At 44.5% G+C, this 13,207-nt stretch overlaps 1 protein-coding gene across 18 annotated transcripts in view; it reads right to left on the bottom strand.

Annotated features, from left to right (window-relative positions):
- The window catches only part of LOC311633328 (uncharacterized protein), a 164,584-nt gene that overhangs the window by 30,717 nt on the left and 120,660 nt on the right, over positions 1-13,207 (bottom strand). The window contains exons 1-3 of one of the 18 annotated variants that reach the window (XR_014796934.1): positions 5,089-5,277; positions 2,344-2,519; positions 513-639 (exon numbers count right to left, since the gene is read on the bottom strand). The exons of 1 other annotated variant lie outside the window; for it this stretch is intronic. Coding sequence is in view for 2 of the 17 variants with exons in the window: in XM_084905823.1 (XP_084761949.1) it covers positions 10,865-12,553 (1,689 nt within the window). In the remaining 15 variants the exon portion in view is untranslated. 16 more of the 18 variants (XR_014796935.1, XR_014796936.1, XR_014796937.1 and 13 more) reach the window with 16 other exon arrangements.

Here is a 13,207-nt window from a genome sequence, read left to right as displayed (position 1 = left end):
AGAGATAAAAACATCAATGACAAGAATCATCGATCGGTTGCCTTCTGCATGCCACCTATTGGGGAGCGAGGCCACAATCCAGGCATTGGCACCTGACCAGAATTGAACCTGGGACTATTTATTTATTTATTTATTTAAATATATTTTATTGATTTTTTACAGAGAGGAAGAGAGAGGGATAGAGAGTTAGAAACATCAATGAGCTGCCTCTTGCACACCCCCTACTGGGGATGAGCCTGCAACCAAGGTTCATGCCCTTCACCGGAATAGAACCTGGGAACTTTCAGTCAGCAGGCCGACACTCTATCCACTGAGCAAACCGGATTTGGCGAACCTGGGACCTTTTAGTCTGCAAGCCATGGAGTCTAACCACTGAGCCAAACCAGCTAGGGCACAATTTGTTCCTACAGAACACACTCTACCACCGAAAGCAGAAGCCCCTCAGAGATCTTAAAATAATAAAGGAAACAAAACCCTGTGGGTGGAGGAGGAATTCAGGAAGTCATGCTCACCCAGGGAGGCCAGGTTGCTGTAGTTCTCCCACATCACATCCAGGTACAACTTCCGCTGAGCTGGGTCCAGGCACTCCCACTCCTCCTGAGAGAAGTCTATGGCCACATCCCTGAAGGTCAACGGTCCCTGAAAGAAAAGACACAGTTACCAAGAGGTCACCAGAGGAGGTCATAATGTCACCCAACATGAAACCAGTCAGAAGATGATGTTTGGACCGAGGGGAGTATCCTGAATCATCCGATAAGATCACTTTGTCCCAGTAACATTTTCTGATGTGTTTTCTAACACTGACACATGAGGATGAAAGATGTCTGCAAATCCACGTACAGATTTTACTTTACAGGAAAATAAACTTTAAAATTAGGGCATGGCCCCAGCCCACTGGTCGGCAAACTCATTAGTCAACAGAGCCAAATATCAACAGTACAACGACTGACATTCCTTTTGAGAGCAGAAAACCGACTTCTGCGCATGGCCACGAAGTTTCAATCGCACTGTCCATGCGGGCTTGCACGTGGTATTTTGCGGAAGAGCCACACACAAGGGGCCAAAGAGCTGCATGTGGCTCCCGAGCCACAGTTTGCCGACCACTGCCCCAGCCGGTTTGCCTCGGTGGAGTGTCGGCCTATGGACTGGTTGGATTCCAGTGAAGGTCACGAGCCTGGGATGTGGGCTCCATTCCCAGTAGGGGGTTTGCTGGAGGCAGCCAATCAATGATTTTTCTCTCATCATTGATGTCTCTCTCTCTTTCTCCCTCTCTGAAATCAATAAATATATATTAAAAATTAAATTAAGGCATGGACACAGCCATATGGGTTTCTGAGTGCTGCGTTAGGGTCAGTGGCGTATATTTCGCAGCGGGAAATGAGATGGTGGGTTGGAAGTATACTGACTTCTTCTCAAATGTGAAGCAGACCACAACGAAATGTAAACACACAGGTTCTGATCCAGGTTCTGAGATGGGGCCTGTGTTCCCACATGTGTAACACGTGTTCTCACTTTTCACTTGTGATGCCAATGTTTCCACATCATGTGCCATACTTCTGAATACCGAGAAAAAGGAAACACAGAAAATAACTCATATACAAATTCGAACTAAAAGGCTTTGTTAATGGAATTAGGCTCTTATGGAATATGACACGTAGGAACCACAATCCTAGTGGGAAATTTACCATGAGTAACCTTAGAACTAGATTATTCTGGCTGGTCCGGCTGGTTGAGCACTCATGCATGCACCAATGTGTCACTGGTTTGATATGCGGTCTGGACATATGACCAAATTGCAGCCTCAATCCCCAGTGTGGGGTGTGTAGGAGGCAGCTGATCAATGATTCTCTCATCATTGATGTTTTTCCACCTCTCCTTCCCATTCTGAAATCAGTAATAAAATATTAAAAAAGAGAGAGCAGAAATATAGAAACTGCTGACGTTGACAATCATAAGAAAAAAGGAAATGAAGAAATAAAGATAAAGTACCTGGAAAGGCAAGAACATCAGAAGTAGAGAAGGAGAGGAAGGAGCCCCAGAGGGATGAAGGGGACTGAGAGGGAGAGGGGTCCTGGTGCACGGAAGTGGCCGTAACAAAGGGGGAGGCACTTCAGACAGAGACACTGGTTCAGAAGAGAAGAATTGGGGGGAGCGAGTGTAGGGACAGAAGGGGGGGCTTAGGGATGAGGGAGCGGAGTGAGAAGCAGCACTGAGTCAGCCAGCTGTGGGGAACAGGGCAGACTGTAACGGGCAGCAAAGGGGACGCAGGTGTGGGGAGGGAAAGAGAAATAGATCAACAGATGTTTCAGAAAAAGCAAACACAGCCTCTGACACATCGTTTACCTGAGAAGCATCCATTGATCCTGGTCCTGATGGGGTCTGGGTTGTTTCCTCAGGTGACACTGTGTTGAGGAGTCACAGAATGTGCCTTCAAAGGCGTCCGCACAGCCTGGTAATCAGCTCCCCTCACACTCAGTCAGAAGGACCTGGAAATGAGGAAAAGATGACCCCCTCCTGTCCTTGGTCACAGGAGAGAGTCAGCAGCAATGAGCTCCCACATGGAGACCACACTGTGAGGGGATTTGTCTTCATGTGTCTTTCTTTTTTTTTTTTAAATATATATATTTTATTGATTTTGTACAGAGAGGAAGGGAGAGAGATAGAGAGCTAGAAACATTGATGAGAGAGAGTCATCCACCAGCTGCCTCTTGCACACCTGCTACTGGGGATATGCCCGCAACCAAGGTACATGCCCTTGACCAGAATTGAACCCGGGTCCTTTCAGTCCCCAAGCCGACGCTCTATCCATTGAGCCAAACCAGTTTCGGCATGTGTCTGTCTTTCCAAAGGCTTCCACAACCTCCTACAGCAATGAGAGCATGTACAGCTCGACTGTAACCCCAAAACCAAAGCAATACCCGTAGGTCCCCTGAAAAAGTCTGCCCTGGCACCCATGACAGGGCACCTTTAACCAGTTCCCTCCTGGGGCCTGCGAGGCTCCCCCAGAGCTGTTTTCAGTAGCGCTGGGTACTCACGTCACACGCAGCACACCTGAGACTTCTGGGCAGTGGGAGGGGGTGGAATCGGAACTTGTACACGTGCAGGTTTCCTCCCCCCTTTCCCAGGAAATTACAGAGAACAGATCTTCATGCTAAAGCCTTTGGGGAAAGTTAGCTACTGAAATGTGCTCATCCAATGACTTCACCATGAATAGAGGGGCCCTATGGGAACCAAGTTCCAGTTCAATCCAGTCCATCCTTCAATAGTTCCAGAGAATTGCCAAGCCAGTTTGGCTCAGTGGTAGAGCGTCGGTCTGCGGACTGAAAGGTCCCAGGTTCAATTCCGGTCAAGGGCATGTACATTGGTTGTGGGCACATCCCCGGTAGGGGGTGTGCAGGAGGCAGTTGGTCGATATTTCTCTCTCATCAACGTTTCTAGCTCTCTATCTCTCTCCCTTCCTCCTCTCTGTGAAATATCAATAAAATATATTTAAAAAAAAAATAGTTCCAGAGAATGGACAAGAGGGACTTAGGGGAACAGCTCCTTTGTGGCTCACAGACACTAAATCAAGAAATCACATGAAGGGAAGGAAAGAGGTGCTGAACGTTAGGCCAGCTCACACAACGAGCTCCTGACTGTGAAGACCATCGCCATCCTTACCATGTGCACACTGAGATCGCCTCATATTTCTAAGTGCCAGTGAATGTCTCGATGTATGATAGACAGTAGAAAGGATGCAGGGCTCAGAAGTTGAATTACACACAATACATTTAAAGCCAGAAACAATCAGCATTCTGTCGTTTTAATGTACTGACTTGTAGGTTTAAAGCTTTAATAAGGTGAAGACTATGTTATATTAAGCAAAGAACGATGAGAGGTGAGTGTCAGACATCACCACTGCTGATGTCAGAAGTTAATGGTCATTTACATGAATTAAATCTCAGAGATTCAAAAAGAAAATCCATGGGAGAGGGGGGGGAAAAAAAAGATCGAGTGCTTCTAATAATCCCTGATAAAGCATCACTCAGTCATCTCTGGTCCCAGGTCACCTCCTTCTTGCCATCCCAGGAAATGACAAGGGACCCGAGATCAACATACCAGGCTCTCTCCCTCTATGAGTAAGGTTGCAAATGGAAGCAAATAAGTATACAATTTGCAAGTCTTATGAACAGGAGATTTGTCATTCTCATTCAAATCTGTTTAAACCAGTGGTTCTCAACCTTCCTAATGCCGCGACCCTTTAATATAGTTCCTCATGTGGTGGTGACCGCCAACCATAACATTATTTTTGTTGCTACTTCATAAGTATAATTTTGCTACTATTATTGATGGTAATGTAAATATCCCATATGTAGGAAGTTTCGGCTTAGGTAACCCCTGTGAAAGGGTCATTTGACCCCCCCACAGGAGAGAACCGCTGGAAACAATTCCATAGTTAAATTAAACATAAAAAGCCACAAGCTAATATATCAAACTTAACCATCCACACCCCATCAGATCACTTCTCACCCAGAACAAGGTTCCCTTCCTCCCACTGCTATGTATTTCTGTCTATGGGTCTGTCTCTGTCTCCTTGTTCCCTTTCTCTCCACTGCGGTCCTTTCCTGATTCCCCTCCCCTGCTGTTTATCCCCTTTTCTCTCTGTCTGTCCCTACACCTGGACCATGAACCTCCTGAAGCCCATTCTCCGGGGCTCTCTCTCCTGGTCTCTCTGCTCCCATCTCCACACACGTCTGCGTCTTTCCCTCCCCACGCCCGTGTCCCCGCTGCTGCCTGTTGGAAACTGTGCCCCCCTGGCACTCAGACCTGATTAATGGGGGGCCCAGGAGGGCGGGCTCAGACCCCCAGGCCGCGGCCATCCGGGCTCTTTGGGCGGGAAGCGCCGGGCGGGGGAGGGCAAAGGGCGGGAACCACTGACCAGACCTCCAGCCCCGCGGGGGCACCGGCGGCCCCGGGGACGGTTTTCGGCGGGAAAACCACGCGGCGGGCGGGCCCACAGCCAGAGGCGGACAGACCGCGGGCCGGGCCTCAGTTTCCCCCAGAGGAACGCGGCGCCTCCACTGCGCAGCCCCCGGGACGCGCACTCACCGCCGGGAGGGGCTCCGGGCGGGGCTCCCACACGGACTTCAGCGCCCGCAGCGCCCTCAGCCCGCCCTGCGGGGAGGGGCCGGGAGCAGCGGCTTTAAAGCACAGACACCGCCTCAGGGAGCCGCCACCGGCCCCTCCGCAGCCGCTTCCGGCTGCCAGGACTGCGCATGCGCCTCCCTGCGGGGGCGGGGCCTGAGCGGAGCGGCTCCGCGGTGGGGGCGGGGCCAGGCCTGGGCGGGGACAGAGGGAGGGGCGGGGCGGGGCCTGGGGCGGCCCGGGCCCCGCCCCTCCTCCCACAGGGACAGCCCTTCCTGGGGGAGTTCCCGTCATTGTTGGGGTTTGGCTGGTGGCGCGGCTGCGACAGGATTCACAAGGAGAGAAGAGACAGGAGCAGAGGGCGGTGATTTTGCTTCTTTAAAGGGAGGAGAGGGCCCGGTGCCCTTTGATGGCACAAGGCCCCCCACATAGACGGGCTGTTCTTCTGTTAGGGTGCCAGCGAGTAAGGGCAGCTGTGGCAGAAGCATAAAAAGGGGAGGAGGGCTGAAAACCGATGATTCTGGATAGAGCATTGGCCTGCGGACTGAAAGGTCCCAGGTTCTATTCAGGTCAGGGTCATGCATGTACCTTGGTTGCGGGCACATCCCCAGTGGGGGGTGTGCAGGAGGCAGCTGATCAATGTTTCTCTCTCATGGATGTTTCTAACTCTCTATCCCTCTCTCTTCCTCTCTGTAAAAAACCCATAAAATATGTTTCCAGATCCCAGAGGCTGTGCTTAGAGCTCCTGGCTGGCCTGCCCTTCAGCTGCACAGGCCCCAGGGAGGTGTCTTTCCCAGGATCTTCACAGGCCGGTTACACATTTTCACAGGGAAGTTGCAGAGAATTGAAAAGGCGGGCAGATGGGGTTTGAAACCAGAAACTTCCTGCCTGTGATTTTCCTGGATCCTTAAACCCTCAGTGAGGAGGGGAGGGGGGAGGAGGGCAGCCTGCTCTCTCAGCCCCTCCCTGTCTCCCCATCTGAATGGAGAGGCAGCTTGAGTTAGGGAAGCAGGTGGATGGGGCTGTCAGAGACAGACTCAGACATTCATTAATGGGTAGGCACCTGATGAGATAAGATCCCATGGGAAACAAATTTCATTTGATTTCAAAGGTCAATAAAAAAAAAATCTAGTTGTTATTTGAGGTCTTTGAAGTGTTTGTGTTCTGGGAAGGCATTTTTAAATGAATATTTTAAATTTAGTAGTCCCTATAACCCAGTTAATGGGACAATGATATTAATGTAGACTGTCTCAAGTTAGTTTTCCTTATATTTGGGAAACAAAACAATTTTTAAATCAAGAATATTTAAAAATTATAAGAATAACTATTATCAGTTTACTCACTTCCATAACACTTTATTTTCCAGTATTTTCATGAATATAGGTATTCATTCGAATTTTATGAATCTTTATTTAAAAACATGACCTGTTTAGAAATCTATAATTTAAAGTAAGTCAGTGAAAAGCGGTTTGGCTCAGAGGATAGAGGGTCAGCCTGAGGACTGAAAGGTCCCAGGTTTGATTCCCGTCAAGGGCATGTAACTTGGTTTAGGGCACATCCCCAGTAGGCGGTGTGCAAAAGGCAGCTGATCGATGTTTCTGTCATAGATGTTTCTAACTATCTCTCTCCCTTTGTGTAAAAAAATCAATATATTTTAAAAAAATAAAGTAAGACCAGAGGATTATGTTTAACTTATACTATTTAATAAAATCCTGATATACAAACTTAGCTAACAGCAGAACAAGCAGTAACTATGACCAGCAATGACCACCAGGGGGCAGACGCTCAATGCAGGAGCTTCCCCCTGTTGGTCAGTGTGCTCCCACAGGAGGTGTGCTGCTCTGCCTGAAGCCAGGCTCATGGCTAGCAAACGCAGAGGCCAGAGCCACTCCCATTGCAGCAGCAGTGGTAAGAAGCAGAGAGCTGGCAGGCAGCAAGGAGTGAGGGGTCCCAGACTGTGCGAGGCCACAGGCCATGCTGAGGGCCACTCCTCCTGCCCTCCCCCCCCTCCCCCTGAGTGCACATATTTCAAGCACTGGGGACTCTAATAAAAGAGCAATATGCAAATTGACCATGCCTCCACTACACCAATAAGCCATGCCCACCAGCCAATCAGGAGTGAGTATGCAAATTAACCCAACAAGATAGCTGTGACCAGGGAGCGAGCAGGAGGCTTGGGTTTCCCCAGCGATGGAGGAAGCCAAACCTCCTGGCCTGCCCTGGCCTCTCAAGGCTACATTTCAATTATAGAAGATAAATAAATCCTAGCTACCAGGACCTCTGCTTGGGTCACCGGGGGACATGGCAGGCCTGAAAGCCACCATAGGGCCTTCACCCAGGCCTCCCGACAACCCAAGGGAACCCCCACCCTGATCTGGGACACCCTTCAGGGTAAACCAGCTGGCCCCCACCCATGCACCAGGCTTCTATCCTATCTAATTAAAGAGCAATAAACAAACTGGCCATCACTCCAACACACAAGATGGCTGCCCCATGAGGTCAAAGATCCTGACCCCATGTGGACACAAGATGACCACCACAAGATGGCCAGCAGGAGAGCAGTTGGGAGGGACCAGGCCTGCAAGGGAGGGCAGTTGAGAGGGACCAAGTATGCAAAGGATGGCAGTTGGAGGCGATCAACCCTGTAGGGGAGGGCAGTTAGGGGTGGCCAGGCTGGCAGAAGAGGGAAGTTGGGGGCAAACAGGCTGGTGGGGGAGCAGTTTGACATTAATCAGGCTGGCTTGGGAGTGGTTAGGGGGTGATCAGGCTGGCAGGCAGAAGCAGTTAGAGGCAATCAGGAAGGCAGGGAGGTGCGCAGTTGGAAGCCAAATCCTGGATTGAGAGGGATGTCCGACTGCCCGTTTAGACCCGATCCCATTGGATGTTAAACTGCCCATTTAGACCCATTGGGATAGGGTCTAAATGGGCAGTTTAACATTCCTTGAGGGGTCCCAGATTGGAGAGGGGGCAGGCTGGGCTGAGGGACACCCCTTGCCCCTGCGTGAATTTCATGCACCGGACCTCTAGTATTCTAAATAAAATATGAAAACCAACATTGTAAGTGCAACCATTGGCCAAAATGCACATCACAAACATTTAAGATGTATTACTAATCTGAAACTGGAGGCTAAAGCAAACAGCTCTTAGTATAAATGTGCAAAAGAGACACTGGAAGGCCAAAGGACTTTGATATTCAGCAGGGTTTAATATCAGCACAAGTTTGCCCTGCTGTGGTTGCAATTGTTCCAGGCTATTTCTTGACCTGATAATCTTTTTATAAAAATATATTTTATTGATTTTTTTACATAGAGGAAGAAACAGGAATAAACACATTGATGAGAAAGAAACATCGATCAGCTGCCTCCTGCACTCCTCCTACTGGGGATGTGCCCGCAACCAAGGTACATGCCCTTGACCGGAATCGAACCCGGGACCTTTCAGTCCGCAGGCTGATACTCTATCCACTGAGCTAAACTGATTAGGACTGACCAGATAATCATTACATTGTATACCAAACTTTACCTTTGATCTACCTGTATGCATTACTAAAGGGGAAATGTGTATTCAAACTGAATTAAAAGCCAGCATGACCCAGTGTCTCAGTGTTCTTCACAAAAGAGGTTCCATTTTCCTCTCCGTAAAAACTCAATAAAATATATTTAAAAAAAGAAAATGGGTGTGTTGCCCTATTGTACCACATTCCCACTGGCTGAGGGTTGTGGATAAATTCATGTATTTGTATAGTGTATTTATTCTGTCGTCGTTCTCCTTCAAGTCATACTAAACTCGCCGGGAAGGTCATGGCATTCTGATATAATAACGTAATAACTGTGCTTCATTTGGTCCTTTTAATGGAGGCTAATAAATTAGGAAACATGAAATAATTTTATGCACTTAGGGATGAGTTATTTGTATACGTTCTCAGATATGCCTCATATCTTCTTTATTTTACCACATCAACCAATGTTTATCACTTCAATCTATGCCTACTTTGAAGATACATCAGGATTTTGGTGAAATGCCACCATATTTCCCTGAAAGTTTAACTGGCAAATTTAGTCAAAATTTATAATGCCCTTTGCGATGACATAAAACAACATTCTAAGTCAACCACAATTTCCATTTAGATGGTCTTCAAGCAGTGTGCATTACAATGTATGCAATATTCCATAGAAAAGAATATATCAGTGAAACCCATGCAATACACAAGACCTCACAGGTATTTAAGGCAGTAACAACCCTATGATTTCACACAAACATCAGGAATAAAACATGGTAGCATCAGTAATATGGGAGCAGAATCACATTAATATTTACTTTTCAATATATCACAAATAATGTCAATAAAAAATAGACAACACTGTAAATAATTAAATATGGAAACATTGCTTCTTTTAATATATTCAAGCATACTAAAACTTATGTTCATTGAAACATTGGATTATTCTCTATAAGTACTCTGATTTAGAGTAATACCTGAAAAATATTGACTATTCATCTAGTGTGAATTCTGTGATACTTTAAAAATTTTTTTTTTTATTAAATTATTATCTGTGTACATATTTTAACATTGCCCCCACCTAAAATTTAATTTCAAATGCATTCCTAAAAACTTTGGAAATGTTTTTAGGCTTTTGAGAAGCATTTTTTTTTTTTTAACAAAACTCTTTTGTCCTATATCATGAACATAGAATTAAGTCCAAATTGCAATCCCTGATATTGACTGAGACTGCAGGTCCAGCTACAGGATTTCCCACATTCTTTGGTTTTAGGATTTCCCTCTGCTATAAATTTCAATGTGAGGAAAAAATTATAAATGTGGGATAAAGACTTTTGAACATAGTTTACATTTCATTGTTTCTCCCGAGTATGAATTCTGATCTCAAATATGGTTCACGTATGGAGTGAAACTTTGCCACATTCTTTATATTTGCCGGGCTTCACTCCAACAATAATTATGACATGATGAATAACATATAAATGAAAATATACACTTTGGCACATATGTTACAATTTATAAAACTTAATTTGATCATACTCAATGAAATTTGAACATTCGTTAAATCTTTGAGGAAATTCTTTATATTTTTACTGTTTCTATTTAGAATGAGTAAGTACTTACTCATAATTTGTGATGACATAAAACAACATTCTAAGTCAACCGCAATCTCCATTTAGATGGTCTTCAAGCAGTGTGCATTGAAAAGCTTTGCCACATTTTCCTTTGGCAATGTTCCACTCCATTATTTTTTGTTGCGTGAGACACGAGTCGTGATTACAGGCTTTGACAAACTCACTATATTTATAGGTCTGCTCTCCTGTATGAATTGTATTATTATATGTTGAGAAAGACATCAATGGTCCTTTAAAAATGTGCCTAATTCTTCACATTTGTAAGGCTTCTCTTCACAATAAATTATCTGATGTTCAATAAGATCACACTGACAAGAAAAGGATTTCCACACTCCTTACATCTGTAAGATTTCTCTCCACTATGAAGCCTCTCATGTACAGTAAATCAAGAAAATCTTTAAAAGCTTTTCCACATTTCTCAAAGTCATAAGGCTTCATCCCAGTATGAATTTTATGGCGCTCAGTAAGTCAGTCCTCACTGCTGGTGAAGTACTAATGGCACTCCTTGTAACTCTAAGGCTTATCTCAAGTTATGTACACTTTGCTGTACAATAGGACAAGTACACTGGTTGAAGGCTTTGCCACATTCTCTACATTTATAAGGCTTCTATAGATTATGAACTCTCTGATGATAAGTAAGACTCGAGGACCTACTAAAAGCTTTGGTACATTCTCCACATTTATAGGGTTTCTCTCCCGTATGAACTCTCTGATGATAAGTAAGATTAGTTGCCCCACTGAAGGCTTTGCCACATTCTGTACATTTATAAGGCTTCTCTCCAGTATGAACTCTCTGATGCTTACTAAGGTTTGAGGACTTACTGAAGGCTTTGCCACACTGTCTACATTCGTAAGGCTTCTCTCCAGTATGGACTCTCTGATGTACAGTAAGGGTTGAGGACCTGTTGAAGGCTTTGCCACATTCTCTACATTTATAGGGCTTCTCTCCAGTATGAACTCTCTGATGATAAGTAAGGTTTGTTGCCACAACAAAGGCTTTGCCACATTCTCTACATTTATAAGGCTTCTCTCCGCTATGAAGTTTCTGATGTCGATTAAGGTTTGAAGAATTACTGAAGGCTTTGCCACATTCACTACATTTATAAGGATTCTCTCCACTGTGACTACTCTGATGAAGACTACACCTTGAGAATCTCCTGAAGGCTTTGCCACATTCTCCACATTTATAAGGCTTCTCTCCAGTATGGACTCTCAGATGATAAGTAAGGGATGAGGATCTGGTAAAGGCTTTGCCACATTCTCCACATTTATAAGGCTTCTCTCCGGTATGAACTCTCTGATGAAAAGTAAGTGTTGATGCTGCACTGAAGTCTTTGCCACATTCTCCACATTTATAGGGCTTCTCTCCAGTATGCACTCTCTGATGATAAGCTAAGTATGATGCCCCACTGAAGGCTTTGCCACATTCTCCACACTTATAGGGCTTTTCTCCAGTATGCACTCTCTGATGATAAGCAAGGCTTGAGGCCGCAGTGAAGGCTTTGCCACATTCTTTACATTTATAAGGCCTCTCTCCAGTATGCACTCTATGATGTTGATTAAGGACTGAAGACTCACTGAAGGCTTTGCCACATTCTCTACATTTATAAGGCTTCTCTCCGGTATGAACTCTCTGATGACGACGACACTTCGAGGATCTCCTGAAGGCTTTGCCACACTCTCCACACTTATATGGTTTCTGTCCAGTATGAGTTATCTGATGGCCAGAAAGGGTTGTGGAGCACCTGAAGGCTTTGCCACATTCTCTACATTTATATGGCTTTTCTCCTGTATGGATTCTCTTATGATAAATAAAGGCTGAGGACCGGCTAAAGGCTTTGCCACATTCTCTACATTTATAAGGCTTTTCTCCTGTATGGATTCTCTCATGTTCACGAATATTTGAAAGGAAATTAAATGTTTTACCACATTCTTTACATTTGTAATGTTTTTCTCCAGCAGGGAGTTTCTTAAGTTTATTTAGATTGAGTATTTGACTGAAGAGTCTTGCACAGAAATTAAACTTGTAAGCTTTCTCTCTGATATGAATATCGTCTCGTTCGGTATGATTTGAAGATTGTTTCAAAGGTTTGCCACATTTACTTTGTTTGTTTATTTCTGCAACAGTATGAATAAACTGAAGTATACTTTGATTTGACATTTGGTCAAAGACTTTTCCACCGTTATAATGGTACTCTGGAAACTTAATTTTCTGATGTATATTACAATTTGACCCTTGGTTAAAAATTTTCAAATGTTCCTTGCATTGATAAATTCTGTCTTCATTGCATGTATTCTGGTAATCATTAAAGATGGAAAGGCCTTTAGTGACAGCTATAATTTCATTAAACATGTACACTTTTTTTCAAATAACTATTTTGTGGTAAATATTAAACCGTGATGGTAACAAAAACTCTCCTTCCAGGCTGGTGTGACTCAGGGGTTGAGCAACAAACCATGAACCAGAAGTTCACAGTTTATTCCTATTCAGGGCACATGCCTGAGGTGTGGCCTTGATCCCCAGTAAGGAATGTGCAACAGGCAACCAGCCAGTCAATAATTCTCATCACTGATATTTCTCTCTTCTCTCTCCTTCTCCTTCCTCTCTCTTAAGTTGATAGACATATTTAAAAAAGATCCCAAAGTTTATAAAAAATTATAGACATTTGTGTCAAAAATATTATTTCTCAATAGAAGTATATGATATCTTAATATAGAAGTCAACAAACTAATTGCAATTAAGTTTTGTGTGTTCATTATAAATCACTATATTCTAGGAAAGACTGGAAATTTCATCCCACACTACACTGTATTAATTCTTATATTTACAGCACAGATTATATAAATTCATAGATTTTCAGTATTTTCATTTCAAGAATGTATAATATTAAAAACATTATATTTGGACTTCACATTTAGAAATATATTAATTTAAAAATATACTAATTTA

This window comes from Pipistrellus hanaki (assembly GCF_964339955.1).
Source record: "Pipistrellus hanaki genome assembly, chromosome: 15".
Classification (NCBI taxonomy): Eukaryota; Metazoa; Chordata; class Mammalia; order Chiroptera; family Vespertilionidae; genus Pipistrellus; species Pipistrellus hanaki.
This window is presented reverse-complemented; position numbering and strand designations above follow the sequence as displayed.